This window comes from Ursus arctos, unplaced genomic scaffold, assembly GCF_023065955.2.
Source record: "Ursus arctos isolate Adak ecotype North America unplaced genomic scaffold, UrsArc2.0 scaffold_4, whole genome shotgun sequence".
Lineage (NCBI taxonomy): Eukaryota > Metazoa > Chordata > Mammalia > Carnivora > Ursidae > Ursus > Ursus arctos.
In genome coordinates this window covers 85,788,311-85,804,543 of record NW_026623056.1, presented here as the reverse complement: position 1 = coordinate 85,804,543, position 16,233 = coordinate 85,788,311, and the positions used below count along the sequence as shown (strand labels likewise).

At 44.2% G+C, this 16,233-nt stretch overlaps 1 protein-coding gene across 12 annotated transcripts in view; it reads left to right on the top strand.

The window, feature by feature from the left end:
• SETD4 (SET domain containing 4) overlaps nt 1–16,233 on the top strand; it is a 184,343-nt gene that overhangs the window by 86,404 nt on the left and 81,706 nt on the right. For 3 of the 12 annotated variants that reach the window (XR_008957328.1, XR_008957326.1, XR_006411588.3), the window contains one exon: nt 92–169. Coding sequence is in view for 4 of the 12 variants with exons in the window: in XM_057306739.1 (XP_057162722.1) it covers nt 92–274; nt 2,299–2,406; nt 2,828–2,858 (322 nt within the window). In the remaining 8 variants the exon portion in view is untranslated. Of the gene's footprint in view, nt 1–91; nt 275–2,298; nt 2,407–2,827; nt 4,668–16,233 lie in introns of those variants that run through there. The other 9 variants (XM_057306739.1, XM_057306741.1, XR_008957324.1 and 6 more) reach the window with 8 other exon arrangements.

Genomic DNA, 16,233 nt, shown 5'->3' with positions numbered 1-16,233 from the left:
TTCCTGAGAGAAACTGACTTACATAATTTTACATCTTTGGCAAAAATGCATATGTATTTCAAAGATTTACTTATTTACTTATTTATTTTAGAGAGACAGAGACAGAAAGTGCGGTGAGGAGGGGCAGAGGAAGAGAGAGAATCTCAGGCAGACTCCCCACTGAGCAGGGAGTGTGCTGTGGAGCTCAATCTCACAACGCTGAGATCATGACCCAAGCAGAAATCAAGAGTTGGACGCTCAACCAACTGAGCCACCCAGGTGCCCCCGTATGTATGTACGTATATATGTATATATTTGTAAAAAGATGTATTTATGTATTTTAGAGACAGAGCAGGAGCGGGAGGGGCAGAGGGAGTGTGAGAGGGAATCTCAAGCAGACTCCACACTGGGTGTGGAGCCCGATATGAGGGGCTTGATCCCACGACCCTGAGATTATGATCAGAGCGAAAACCAAGAGTTAGATGCTTAACTCACTGGGGGGCCGCCCAGGCACCCCCCATATACATTTTTAATAGAATTATGGTTTTTGGTTCCCCATGGAATATGGCAAAGACTTCCTCTCTCTTCCATTCCTTCTCTTTCCCCCTTCCTTTCTTGCTGTCTTTCTCTGCCTCCAAGACGAAACACTATAGTGCACTAAAAATATTTCTGAGCATTAAGGATGTAGGGAGTACGTCCTTATGGACCAAATCCATTGGAATGGGCCAAATCTACTAAGGACGTATGGTGTTTGAGTATGTTAGCTTCTCCGGGAAAGTTTTAAAAAAGTTGAAACTTTTTCTTTAGGAGTTACTCAGCTTTGTAATTCCATAGGTAACTAGTAATTCTTCTGTTCTCCAAATTGCCAAAATCTGATATTGACCAGTAGTCAGTTTGGAGCATCGCTCTGTGTCTGACTCAGTCGGGAGTGAGGTGGGCGCTCATTCAGAGCACTCATTGCAAAGTACTGGGTGGCTTTGAGCATTTTAGGGACAATTCTTTAACCCACCACCAGATGGAGAAGGTACTCCACTTAAGTTCTGATTCATGTTTGCCTTGTTGGAACAGGTTTTGGCACTTTTCTCCTTTCTGGACTGGACGGTTAGCATTTTTTTGGATGCAGAAAAGAGAGCAACACACAAGAGCCTATATTTTAACACTTTATATAGGAATTAAAGTACATGTTATTACAGATTTTGGTACTTATGTGCCCACTTAAAATATCTAAAGGGTTATGTATTTTTAACCCTTAGGAGACTGGTATTGACGCATGAGTTTGATTTTTTTTTTTTTTCTTAACATACACTTTGATTTCCTATTTCATGACTTCCAGCCACCAGACCGACATCCCCTTTCCTTGTGGGATCATGACACAAGGTTAATAATTAAGAGCAAGAGTGTTGGAGATTCATAGCTCTGTGTTCAAGTCTAAACTATTCCACTTGGGTGAGCTACTTACCCAATCTGTCATCCCTCAGTTTCCTATAATGTGAAATGCTTATTTCACAGAATTGCTGGAGGGCTGATCTAAATAAATGGGCTGATCTAGCTGATGGCCCCTGTATAGCACTTATGCCATGTGCTTGCAACAGCTGTGTTTACTGTTAGCTGTGAAAAGGCAGTTAAGAACAATATTTTCCCCTCAGTTTTACTGAGATATAATAGATTATGCAATATTTTATATCTCTCCCCAATGCATTAAAATTTCAGACTATGCTAACTTATTTAATTATGGCCCCTTTGCTTGCTCTTCCAACTGTCACCTGCACCCTTGGGATAGGCTACTCCAGTGGTTCTTGGGGGTAGTGATATTGCCTCCCCAGGGAACCGTTGGCACTGTCTGGAGATATTGATGGTTGCCACAGTTGGAGAGTGGGTGTTAAGTGGCGTCAGCTGGGCAGGGGCTGGGGATGTTGCTAAACCTCCTGCAATGCACAGGACACTCCCCCCAACAAAGAATGATCTAGCCCCACATGTCCATAGTACCAGGGTTGAGAAACCTGGGCTATGAGGTACTCAGAAGAAGAAAACTTCCTTGTCTTTGGTCTAGTCAATTCAACTTAATTAAATTCCAAACATCTAATAATCAGGACCTGTGCTAGATTCTGGAGCTCCTAAGGATGAAAAGACACAGACTCAGTCCAGGACGTGTGAAGGGTCTGGGATTGTGCTCTACTTACAAGCTAGTAAGTCTGTTGCTATTTCCTGGATGCTAGCAGAAGACACAAGGCTCCTGGGTCAAAGACAAAGGTCTTCTTATTCATGGCATAGCAGGTGGAATGAGCATCATGCTGACATGGGTTCCCTTTATCCCCTCAGTCCTGCGGGGCACATGAGGGTGCCCGGGTGGATCTTAAGCATGCGGTGGGTTGCAGCACAGCTGAGGAACACAGAACTCGGGGACTCCAGTGCTCTTAATAATCAGTGGTAAGCAAATCTCTTCTTTGGGGGGAAGATAGTATCTTGTCCCTCAAGGATATAAAGAATTAAGTACAAGGAACAAAGGATATAGAGCAAGGTATTTCAGATGGTACTGTTTGAGAAGGCTTCATGGAGGAGGGGATACCTGAACTGGGTTTTGAAGGGTGAATAGGGCTTTAGGCCACAGACAAGGGGAGAAAAGTTTTCTCTTTTCTTCCTGAAAATAAATTAACTTCTCTCCTGTACATCTCAGCCCAGGTTGTGTGAGGGCAGAGGACACTCTAGAAAAGTCCTGGCTGAGTCTGATCAACTAGTGAGCATATATGGACTGTTGCCAATTATGTTACAATATTATAAACTTACATCTAACATTAATTTACTGTGAGAAGATGAACTACATTTTTATTATATGATTTTTTTTTTTCAGGCTGCAGCTGTGGGCTTATAGTGACCCATAGGAACAAGTCTCTCTGCTACCAGTAGACCCTCCTTCAACAAAGGAGAGTATGTTAGGCCAAGGTTGATGGACTAGAAATTCTAGCAAGGCCTGCTGGATCACCCACAGAAGGCACTGCAGACGTGATAAGAGCAAGGAATGATGAGCCTAATGGGTAAGCATGAGAGCCATTTGGGTGGGCACCAGAACAGTGTCTTGTTGCTCATGGTTGTATAATCTGGGTACACTGGCTATATTCAAAGCATCAAAGGCTGGGCAGGCAGGGTGTAAAATGGAGCCTAACTGTGGGGAATCCTGTGTAATACTATCCTGGAATAGAATATTGTACCACAGTGAAAATGGTGGTACTGGGCTCCATGTGCAAACACGGAGAAATCCCAGTCTTTAAATCAGAAAACCAGAACCCATTCTACAAATTTCAGAAGGAAGGGTTGACTACAGGAAATCAGGTCCTACAAAATTATTGGAAGGGATGGGGAAGGGGTAAAACCCCAGGATGGGGGTGTTCCCTGCAGGTCAAGAAGTCACACGCAGGGGCGCCTGGGTAGCGCAGTCATTAAGCGTCTGCCTTCGGCTCAGGGCGTGATCCCAGCGTTCCGGGATCGAGTCCCACATCGGGCTCCTCTGCTGGGAGCCTGCTTCTTCCTCTCCCACTCCCCCTGCTGTGTTCCCTCTCTCACTGGCTGTCTCTCTGTCACATAAATAAATAAAATCTTAAAAAAAAAAAAAAAGAAGTCACAGGCAGCCACTATTGCTATAGCAGAGCCTGTGTAATTCTGCCACCGTCGCTGCCTGAGGATGAGGAAATCCGCCTTTGTCCTCCCAGCCACCTCTCATTGGTAGTAGAATAGAAACCCTGTTTGCAAGGGATTCTGGGAGTCCTTCTCAGGCCTCCACATGCTGTTGACAGAGCTGAGAGCAAAGAAGGGGGTGGAATGGTGCTGGGGGTCCAAAGACAAGAGCAACATAATATGTGATAAAACAGCTCCCTGAAGATTACGTATAGCATGATCCCATTTTCATACAATGGTGTGTTAGAGCTGGCTTGAACTGGCTTATGAGACCCAATAAATTTTCAGCAACTTTGTGACCCAGCTGTTAAACACAGCCAATATTAAAAATTAAATTATATAAATTTACAATAAAATTATACTAAAGACAATGGTAACAAATATGCTAAACTCATCACTTAGTTATCTTGCTGAATTTTATTCTTATCTATGCTTTTGAGGTTATTTATGTCTATTCTGTCTGTATGGTGAAAATCCTATATACCGCTGTGCTACTACAGTCTCTTTCAAACTCTGTGTTTGGTGGCATCATCTTGGCAGCTTGAAATAGGCCACCAGGGAAGAGCTTCTAACTTCCATGAAAGAGACTAGCTAATGCTACAAACTAGGGCTTGATCGTTCCATTTCAACGTACACATGTGGGCATAACACAATGGTGGACAACATGTTAATAATGATGAACAGGTTAAATTGGTTATGTCTGTGGCTGTTACATCGTGAATAGCACAGGAATTGAGGAGATAGTCTTCCAGTATTTGAAAACTATGGTCTGATTCAACAAAGAAGCTGCTCACATGTTTGATGAGAAAGTGACTCTTCTACCATATACTTTTGTCATTTTGCTTTCTTCTTGTTAGTGTAAATGAAAATATCAACCAACGTTTGTCTTGGAACTACATCGGTTTCTCCATTGCAACTCTAGGTTGGCTGCAGTTATGAAGGTGTGGCAAAACGCAACAAAAAAATTCTGTGCGAATCAGTTAACTGTGATTTACAATAAAGGATATTATGGGGTATTATGTATTTGATCATTATTTGTAAATTGTGAGCTATAAGTCCTTTGTATCAAAAAATGTATAACAAACTTATATGGGGATACAGACACATGTGCGCGCGCGCACACACACACACACACACACACACACACACTTGATTTTTGGAGAGGTGGTGGTTAAACATTTACCATCACACGTCTGCATATATGACATAGCAAGGGGATGATGAGCAACATTCCAGATAGCAGTTACCTTTGGGGGAAGATCTAAACATGGACATACACCCAGGCCCCTTCTGCTTGGTTTTCTTCCCCTCATTTGCCAACTACCTGGTCATCCAAGTTCAATATTGGGGCATCACTGAGGAATCCTCCCCCAGTTCTCATCTCATACCAGCTGTTGTTGACTCATGCTCCTGAACGTGTCATGGTGTTCACGATTCCACGTGCTTGGAACCCATTGAGAAACACCTCTTGCCAATTGGTTCCTTGCCTCTGACATGCAGGGAGTGGCCTGTGGCAGAGGACGTGTTTGCCAGAGATCATGGAGGACAGAGAGGGAGCCAGAGAGTTCTCTGTTTTACCTGGGTTCTTCAGCAAAGTGGCTGTGGGCATTTATCAATCTAGGGGAAGCCAAGCTCTGCAAAAAAACAGTTGATGGAGGTATGTAATCAATATAGAGGGAACTTGGAGCAGTTCATAAGAAAAGACCAAAAGGTGCCTGAAAAACAGAAAGTGGCATCCTAGGGTAGGCCCTGCAGAAACAATGCAGGAGAGGATGAACAGAATCCAGGAGGAGAGATGCTGCCCGGAGTGCTGGGGCTGCTGTCGGGGTGGAGCAAGTGGAAACTGGCGCTCAGGGCTTTGCTCTGGCCCCATGGTGGAGAGGGGCTGCCTGTCTGCGTCTGGAGGCTGGACGCAGGCCCCAGGAGCTACACCACCTCCCCACACACAGCTGCTTGTCAATGGAAGCTCCTGGAGGAGAAAGTCAGGAAAGAGGGCAGAGCGTGGAGAGCAGCTGGGGAAGTGGGCTCTGTGTGGCTGGGGCCCACAGTCCCACCCGCTAGAGCAGGAGCTCAGTCCTGAGTCTGCCCTCATCGTTTGTGTGCATAGGACAGTCGTCACCCATGCTCCAGGCAGACACCCTCTCTGCTCAGATGCTCTTTTCTATGCCAATAACACAACCTCCCCCTGCCTCTTCCTCCCATGTCTCTCTAGAACACCGCCCTTGCTTAGGCTTCAGAGGAGAGAGAGGAGGAGCACACTGTTGCACCAAGAGTGCCCTGGGCCTTACCCCGTTGACATCAGTGTCTTGCTGATTACAGTTCTTAGATGTGGACATACCTAGTGCTCAAGTCGACTCCGAGGCAAATGAACATGCATATAATTTAGTTTTCAGTTCACAGGCAGGGTCTAATCTGCTATTTTCACCGAGTCCTGCATTTGAAAGCCTGGCCAATGTCCAACGTGGAGACCCACACCAGATGGAGCCCACTTTACTCATGTGGTCCAGTTCTGTAGCCTGAACTGGGCACAACCTGGGGGCCGTGCACTCTTTCAGGAATGGGGCTCAGCTTCCAACTGAGTGTGTTCTAGGTTGTATACAGACAGATTGCAAAGAAATGAAAGTGTGCTTGTGTCTGGTAATTTGGAAATTCACAATATTAAAGACACCAACTACCCAGTCAAGGCAACCACAAAGTCTGAGAATACAAAAAGGCTTGACTCCACTTACTGAGGGAATGCAAATTGAAGATGTGGCTTCATACTTCTTCCAACAGAGCACGAAGCTGGGCGGTCCTGTGCCCAAGGGGAAGCTTCTGAGTTCACTGTGCCAACCCGGGAGGATGACTGTGCCCAGGGTCAGACCTCAGGGGACCTCGGCATTAAAGACCCTCTTCCTTTTTGTCCTTTCCATCAGCTGCTGTGTCCCCTGGGACGTTTGCTGGAAATACAGGTCCCACCTCCAGCCCCAAGGAATCTCTCTGCTTAGCAAAAGCCCCTGGCCAGCCCTCGTTCCCTGAGAACAGGAGGAGGCTGCTATGCTCTGTTCACATGCCCCCACCTCTCCCCAATAGAACATTCCTTAAGGGGAGATCGCCACCTGGTTTTTCAACAGTCTGCAGTCTTACAGAAGTCATTCATTCATTCATTCATTCATGCGTGCGTTCATTCTTTTCACCCCATCTCATCCTGCCTCAATTCTGGAGGTGGGGGGGGCACACACCCTGTTAGCTGTGGGGAACTCTCCTTGGAACAGAGGAGAGCATGTTTTTTGGATGCCAGCTTCTGTGTTTCCTGTGTTTAAGATTGCCCACTTCCCCAGCATCCCACAGACACAGACATGGAAGGCCTTATCCCTGTGCAGAGACAGGTACAGTGAGAAGGTCAGAGCAGGAAGGGGAGGCTGCAGAGCGATGAGGTCTACCAGAAAGCCTTTCAGTGTGGCCTGCAGCCAGGCCTCCAGCTGTCCTATTATTTCCTGCTTGCACCCTCGCTGCTCGGCTCTGACCGGTTCTCATCGTGGAAGGGAAACACTGGCCCATGCTCCAGCCCATTAATCATTTTCAGGCTTTGCGACTAACCACAGAGGTGGATGGAACGTTCTCTTAAGACATGGAAGTGCCCTACAGTTAGATCAAAAGGAGCCCCTCTGCAGCTCTTTGTAATTTGGCTGCTATGTTGACAGGCTGCTTCGCCTTGGCTGTGGGTGTGGTCGCTCTCATCACTTTGCACCGAAATTCTCTGCACTGTTTGCCCAGCTGGTGTCTGTTTGGAGAGCTGTTCAGATTCTTCTATAGAAAGGAAAGCTTTCCATTCTCGGAGAAACCACAGTGATTAAGTACATATAAGAGAAAAGCATTACGATGACTAATCAGAACGAAATCAGTGATTCCCTTTTTGCATTATACATGATGAAGTTGATAGGCCGCTGCTTTTAGCGAGTGTGGGTGTGACTTTGGGGTCAGGGAGGAGCAGGGAGAGCCACCCCAGGGCCACCGAGCAGGGGACCTTCCAGTGGGGAGAAGGACTGGAGATGTTACTGATGCGATTAGGTGCCCATTCAAAATCTGACCTGGGAAATTCTTAACATTTGTAATAGGAGAGAGAAAATATCGGAGGGAGCAAGAATTTCTGGTTACCTTCGATGCGGTCATTTGAGGCCACCCAACCTAACCTCTCTATCCTGTGGGACGCTTTCCACAAAACCTGACTTGAAGCACGAAGAATCTCACGTTCCGCCTAAATTTCTGCTGAGCCGAGAAAGTGGAAAGACACCTTTGTGTGAATATGATCCGTGACAGGAATGCTCACCGCCTCACGAAACTGTTGCAGTTTTTGAATAGCTTTAATTGTTTGAAAGGTCTCCCTCACATTTGGTGGAAAATTGTGTCTCTGCCAGTTTTCTCTCTTGGTCTCGGCACTGCTTTGCGGACTAAATGGTAAAATCTAGCTGTCTTCACTCCGGTTCTTGCAGCATTTAAAGATGACACAGTGTTTGTGCTGTTTGATTGTCTCCTGGCTGAATGTCCTCACTGATTCAAAGGAAGAATACTGGTCACCACTCTGCCACCCCTTGCAGGCGTCCCCCAGTTCAGAGTGAGAAGGGGGGCATATGTTGTTCATATTTGGATATCTGTTGTGTCCTTTGTTCAGGACACTATACTCCTATTAATTCATCCATCCTGAGATCTTGTTTGTTTTTTTTTGGCAGCTGTGTCACACTGTTGGCTCATGTTTACCTTAAAGTCTGAAGAGCAGTTGACCTCCTATTCATTTAAATTTCCACGTACCAGAGGGTTTGGAAAGAAGCAAAAGCAAAAATGTTGACCTAGTCACTACTCACTTGTTTTGCGTTTATCAGGGACTTTGTGACATTTGATACTAGAGTCTTAGGCAAGTGGGTATGTTACGTTGATAGGCAACTTTGCATAGTTTTTTGTACTTAATGTGATGGGATCACATCAAGTTCATGTTCCCCTTTGGGAATGGTGGCTGGAGCTGTATTAGACTGTGTGCGGGCCACGGCGACAGGAGCAGTTCAACAGGCTGAAGGTGTTAATCTCACTAAGGAGCCGGCCCTGCCCCAGTTAGAAGTTTGAGAGCATTTGTGGGCAATGTTTACAGGGCCCAGGGATAATCTTCAGGCCTTCTGTAAATAGCCTTTGTATGTCCGGTGCTGGGGTTAGATTTGGGGTGAGCAAAGCGGCACCAGACAGAGTCTCCGCCTTCAGTGTCCAGGACAGCCTTTGGGGTAATTACTCTTGTGTCTTATTCAGAGCAGGTCTTCCAAAACTCTTTGGTGGGTGGGCACGCTCATTCAAAAGTATATTTGCTTTATTTTCCTGAACCAATTGACAGTACCTAAGAGGGTATCTACTTTGAGTAGACAGAGCCTGTCCAAAAATCTCTCTTCATCTGTCATCGTTGGGACAGCTGGCAATCTGGTGATAAGCGTGGAGCAGAGAGGGTCCCTGACTGAGCCATGGGAGTCCTGGCCTTTGGGAAACAGGAGCAGTTTCTGTCTTCACCTCCCATGTGGGGTCGTTAGCCTAAATCCCAGGAGCCCACGGGCTTGCTCCTTCTGTGGATTTCCTTAGGGCTTATGCCTAATATTAAACACTGGGCATTTGCAAATTTTATTTATAGCCTGTTAACTTTCCCCCGTGAGCACATCTTGCCTCCCTGCCTAGTTTGTCTGATCGTTGGTATCCTCCACAGACTTTAGTATGGCATTTAGCCCATCAAAAGTCCTAGATAAATGTCGAATTCAACTGTGACGATCTGAGAGGAGCCGGCTTCTCCCTCAGAAGAAAGGGCAAGAGAGAAAAAGAAACAGAGTTTTAGGAAAGTCACGCTCTGTGCCAGGCACTGTGCTGGGAACGTTGTATTTGGTATTTTCCATAATCTCCATAAGACTTTCAAGTAAGTATTAGTATCCTCATTTTGCAGAATAGAAAACTACATCTCAGAGAAGTTAAGGAACCTACCAAAGTTCATATGAAGAAGAAGAAGAAGAGATGATGTAGGATTTGAACTCAGGTTTCTCTGTCTGCAGGAGCAGCAATGCAATGGAGCCTGTCTGCTCTCTGTGAAGGCGCAGGGGGGCTGGAAGCAGAGACATTGTGTGTGGCCCTAGGCTGCCATTTGGCCACCTTTGAGTTATCACCCAGAACCATCTCACTGCTGAAGAAAGATAGGAAAAAGGCCAGGGATGAAAGAACAAAGAGGCAAATAAGAAAGAAGGCGGGAGTATGAAGAAGGAGGGAGGAAAATCGCAGGTTAAAGTTCCCTATGCAGGAAGAACCTCACGCCTGTTCGGTAGAGCAAAGTGTTCACCGATGAGGTAATTCGTAAACCCATGAGAAGGCATAGGAGTGGCATGAGTTCGTATTAGCCTTTTTCTCCCCAAAGGAGGAAGGAGTATTCTTCGCTATGGAATCCAGGGACTTTTAATGGTGTTAGGGAGCTTTGAAAAGGTGGATCGTGTTTGGAAACTATTAGTCACTAGGTTAGTATTAGGCTGTCCTGTAGCGGTAAATAAGTGTGGAGATCTCAATGGCTTACATATAGATATTTCTTAATTGCTTGTGATAATTCCAGTGTGGGTTGGGCGAGTCTTCAGGGCAGCTGCCCCCCAAGCAAGGACTTGGTGATCCTGGCTGCTTCCGCCTCGGGAAGCCACCATTTCAGCGGGGGGCTTCCAGGTCAAGCACCAGTGTCTAAATGCTTCAGCATGGAACGTCACAGATCACTTCCACTCACAGCCCATTGGCCAAAACTAGTCCCAAGGCACTACCCAACATGACGTGCCCCACGTGGCTGGGAAGTGTGGGGGGACGCGTAGGTACCTAAGGATTACTCAATGTCTCTGACACATTTCCCTTACTCTCTTCTGCTCAAAACCCACCTGAAGGCAGCTCGTTGGTCTTGAGAAAAAACACAGATTCCTGAATGTATCATGTTTGGCCCTTTACCTCGTCTACCATGTTTCAGTCACATTAGACTTTTTTCAGGTCTTTTGGATCAGCGTGCTTTCTCTTACCTACTCTCTTGATCTTCTGCCTCCCTGATATACTCTCCTCCTTCTGCTTTTCTGTGGATAACTCATGATTATTTATGTAGAGGCTTAGATAGTACCTCCTGTAGAAACCTTTCCTGAAGCTCTAAGTTGGGGTTAGAACTTCTTCGAGCATCCACATCCTCCTTTTTTTCCCCCATCACAGTACACTGTGGAAATTCAGTAATTATTAATCTATAATCTATTAGGTCGTGGGCTCTCTGATGCTTGGGACCATTGTAAGAGCCCCTAGCTCCCACGGCCAGCACAAAGAAGATGCCTACTTAGTGGACCTTGGTTGGAGGAGGGAAAGGATTCTTCTCAGGCAGAATGTATATGATGATACTGTTGCAGATTTGATTCTAGAGTTAATCTGGAAAAGCAAATGCACTAGAAGAGCCAAGAAACTTTTGAAAAAGAGTAATAGGGGAGATTTGTACTTTCCTTGATGTGAAAATGAATTTAAATTCATAGTAATTAAAAGAGTGAGATGTGGGGCACCTGGGTGGTACAGTCAGTTAAGTGCCTGACTCTTGGTTTCAGCTCAGGTCATGATCTCATGGGTAATGGGATCGAGCCCCACGTCGGGCTCCATGCTCAGCAGGGAGTCTGCTTGAGATTTTCTCTCCCCCTTTCCCTCTGCCCCTCTCCTCACTCATGCTCTCTGTCAAATATATAAATAAATCTTAAAAAAAAAAAATAAAAGAGTGAGATGTCTGCCCAGGATTCAGCCAAGAGATTAGCAGAATAAAATAAAGAGTTGATGTTGCACACTTGAGTCCAACTTCTGCAGGCAGGCCAGGCCAGCTGGAAACTCAGCCAGGGTTTCTGTTTGCAGTCTTGAGGCAGAATTGCTTCTTCTTTTGAAAACCTCAGTCTTGGCTCCCAAAGCCTTCCACTGTATGTGGAAAACTGCTATATGCTAAAGGAGTCATTTTAAATCAGTGACAAGAGGATGAATTAGTGAATAAGTTATGTTTTACAACTGGCTGTTATTGGGTAAAATTGAAAAACAATAAAATGAAGATTTAAGAAGTTAAAAAATTTTTAGGAGTTATATCCCTAACTTGTACCGTATACAAAAGTAAATTTGAAGTGATTGTAGATCTGAACATAAGAAAAATCTTTAGTCTACTAGTAAAAACGTAAGAAATATTTTTATTATGTTGGAGTGGGCAAGGCATTTTAAATAATGACATGTGACCCAGAAATCATACTGTTTTAGAATGATACATTTGATAGTATTGAAAGAGAAATTCTCCTATATAGCAAAAGGCAATAAAATCCCAATTTAAAAAAAAACATGATCAAGGTGGGGAAAATATTCACTATATATAGTTATAAAAAATTAACATAAGAAGTGCCTAAGTGCCTACAAAACCAGTAAGAAGCAATGAACAATCCAATTTAAAATAGCAAAGGATATGAAAAAGCAATTCACAGGAGAGAAAGTATAAATAGCTTGTAATAGAAGAGGTGCTTAATCTCAATGATAATCATATTAATACAAATTAGAACGACTAAAAAGCATTTCCTCCAGATCACAAGCATTAAGAGAATTAACAGTAGTCAGTGTTGATGGTGGTGTAATATTTTAAAAACAAATTTGACGATATCTAGTAGGAAGAAAGAAGTGCCTGTGTTGTGACCTTATAATTCTGCTTCATCTACTGGGGATTGGTTAAATGACTTCTAGAAGGTTACTCAGTGTTTAAAGGAGTGAGGTATATTTACTGTGTATTCTGACATAAAAAAATCTGTAATAGAAATTTAGATTTAAAAAGTGACTTATAGGGACACCTGGGTGGCTCATTTGGGTTAAGTGTCGACTCTTGATATTGACTGAGGTCATGATCTTGGGATTGTAAGATCAAACCCCAAGTCAGGCTCTGTGCTGGGCGTGGAGCTTGCTTAAGATTCTGTCTCTCGCAGCCCACGGAATGGGAGAATATATTTGCAAATGATGCTACAGATAAAAGACTGGTATCCAAGATCTACAAAGGACTTCTCAAACTCAATACGCGAGAAACAAATAAACAAATCATAAAATGGGCAGAAGATATGAACACACTTTTCCAATGAGGACATACAAATGGCTAACAGACACATGAAAAAATGTTCAAAATCATTAGCCATCAGGGAAATTCAAATCAAAACCACACTAAGATACCACCTTATGCCAGTTAGAATGGCAAAAATTGACAAGGCAAGAAACAACAATTGCTGGAGAGGATGTGGAGAAAGGGGATCCCTCCTACATTATTGGTGGGAATGCAGGTTGGTACAGCCACTCTGGAAAACAGTGTGGAGGTCCCTTAAAAAGTTAAAAATTGAGCTACCCTATGACTCAGCCATTGCAATACTGGGTATTTACCCCAAAGATACAGATGTAGTGAAGAGAAGGGCCATATGCACCCCAATGTTCATAGCAACATTATCCACAATAGCTAAATCGTGGAAGGAGCCGAGATGCCCTTCAACAGATGACTGGATTAAGAAGCTGTGGTCCATATATACAATGGAATGTTACTCAGCTATCAGAAAGAACGAGTTCTCAACATTTGCTGCAACATGGACGGCACTGGAGGAGATAATGCTAAGTGAAATAAGTCAAGCAGAGAAAGACAATTATCATATGATTTCTCTCATCTATGGAACATAAGAACTAAGAAGATCGGTAGGGGAAGAAAGGGATAAAGAAAGGGGGTAATCAGAAGGGGGATGGAGCATGACAGACTATGGACTCTGGGAAACAAACTGAGGGCTTCAGAGGGGAGGGGGGTGGGGGAATGGGATAGACCGGTGATGGGTAGTAAGGAGGGCATGTATTGCATGGTGCACTGGGTGTTATACGCAACTAATGAATCATTGAACCTTGCATCAGAAACCAGGGATGTACTGTATGGTGACTAACATAATGTAATAAAAAAACATTAAAAAAAAAAGATTCTGTCTGTCCTTCTCCCTCTTCTCCTCCCTGCCTAAAACAACAACAACAACAAAAATAAATAAAAAGTGATTTACAGAATAGTCTGCAATATATGATCTCACTTTGTTGAAAACATGCACGTGTGTTTCATGTTTGCACGGGGAAAACAGCCTGGAAAAATGCACAGCAAGCTGTTAGTGGAGGTAATAAGCTAAAGAATACGATTAGGAGAACTTCATTTCTTATTTATACATTTTAGCATTATTTTTCAAGTAAGGGTGATACTTTACAACAGAGATGAGAAAGACGCTGCTTGGTTGATCTTACCAAAGCTCTGACTAGTTAGATGGGATCTTAGATACAGACAAATGCATGGGGTATCATGTCATTCATTTATTCCTTCATTCGTTCATCACGTATTAAGTGTGTGAGGTTCTTTTTTTCTACCAGCTCTCTCTCATCCGTGTAATATCCTTTCTCATCTTACTCCAAAAAATGAATAGTTTGGGAAACAGTTAAGAACCTAGAGCAAAGTATGTTTGTGAGGGACCCTGTTGCACGTCTGGCAGTGGGCACCATGGCTGACAACCAAGTGTTGGTCAGTTGTTTGCTTGGATGTCTACGAAAGCCCCTTTCTAATCCAGTCTGAACATTTCACATTGGAAGAGAGCATATTTTTATTGGAAAAAAAAAAGTCCCCTCCGTATTCATATTAGGGGTTGATATTGTGTTGGCTGTCTCTGCTTCAGAGCTGTCAGTCTTGTTGCTCTGTGAGCTCTTGGCAGCACTCAAGTCACGTACACCAAAGATAGCTGGATACGACGAAAATGAAGGGTTACTCTTTGAACGTTGTCCAGTCGTGGCATTCAAATGCCACATGAATGTTGGTTTACTGAATGCAAAACCAGAATGGTATGATAAGTGCACATTATCTTGGGTGGTAATAGGAGACTTTGTAGGCATGGCAAATGTGCTATTGAATACATTTCTGTTTTTACTCTTATTTTTGGCCTGTGCTAAATTGTATTGCCTTGTGTTATTCGCTTAATACCAAGGTCACGCATATTTTGGGTACAAAGTCCTAAATTCAGATGTATGAAATCCAAGGATATTCTGAAAGGGTTTTGGATAGACTTAAACATATAAAACATAAAATAAATTGTGATGATTCATATCACAAGATGACACAGCAATAAAAATATTCAATGCAGTATCTTTAAAGACTAATTTTCATAATTCAGATAAAATATGGTGTCGTCAAATTTTATGCCACTTTCTTAAAGAACCTGTAATGAAGTCAGACATAGTACATTTTGTAATTGAAATATCCCAAGCCCTCAAGTTCAGTTGGGCTCCTAGTAAGTGCAGATGGGAAGCGCTCTTATTCTTTCCTCTCTCTCTATCCTCTGTCTTGCATTTTACTCAGTTGCAGTCTCCGACAAGTGAACTGCTGGCTAGCGCACACGCAGAGCTGCTCCGCGGTCAGAGGGGTCTATCGGCTGGAGAGCGCGTGAGGCTGTAAGCAGCTGAAGCAGTTTTGGCTTTAAAGTACAAATGAAGTGCAGAGTTTATGCAATTTGTCTCGCTAATTCAAACAAAACTCCAGAGGATAGAATAGCAGCAGTGAGCTGTAAGAACGTACCCAGTAGGAGTGCCAGGGTGGCTCAGTCGGTTGTGCGGCTGCCTACGGCTCAGGTCATGATTCCAGGGTCCTGGGATCGAGTCCCACATTGGACTGGGCTCCCTGCTCAGCAGGGAGTCAGCTTGGCCCTGTGCTTGCAGCTCCCCCTGCTTGTGTTCTCTCTCTCACCTCTCTCTCTAAAATTAAAAAAAAAAAAAAAATCTTAAAAAAAAAGAATGTACCCAATAGGATAGCATTTATAATTTAAAACAATTTTGGTTTTCTAAATTCAGCTTATTGATTAAACAGGTAGAATTCCCTGAAAAATGTGGTTATTTTCTTAGGTTCAATGACTGCACTAACACAGATCAATGTCTTACTTGCTATACAGTGTTCTTTCTTTAAAAAAACAAACAAAAAACAAAACTAAGGACGTGAATTTGAAAGGATGGAGAAAGGTCTCCCATGATTTTGCAGATCATTGTATTTTGTGCCTGTGCTCATCTTCTTCTTTACATCCAATTCATTGCCCTTATTTATATCCAAATGCAAGGCCAGTGTTTTTAGGGCTTGTGCCAGACCCAGCTTAGGGACCCACCCAGATCCGTCCACTGCACTCTGCACATCTGCCCAGCCAGGCTTGGACTGCCCCTGCAGTCACAAAGTCAGGTCACAGCTGCTGCTACCACCACCCCTTCAGGGCAAGCCGCTCTCCATGCAGCCTGACTGGCAAGAAGAGGCTGATGCATCTGAAGAGGCTGGGGCTATGTCTTGAAAGTGTGGAGAAATGAAAACCCCATGGGGCCGACTCTGCCCAGTGGGAGGCTGCTGATAGGAAGAGGCTGGTCCCAGCAACAGTCTGAGATGTCATAGTCCCTACAATCTTCCCAAAGACGTCACATGAGGCCACACAACCAGCCAGGCTGTTAGGCAGCTTTGACCAACCCGGTACCCTGATCCTCTGCGTTTAGGCTGCCTGC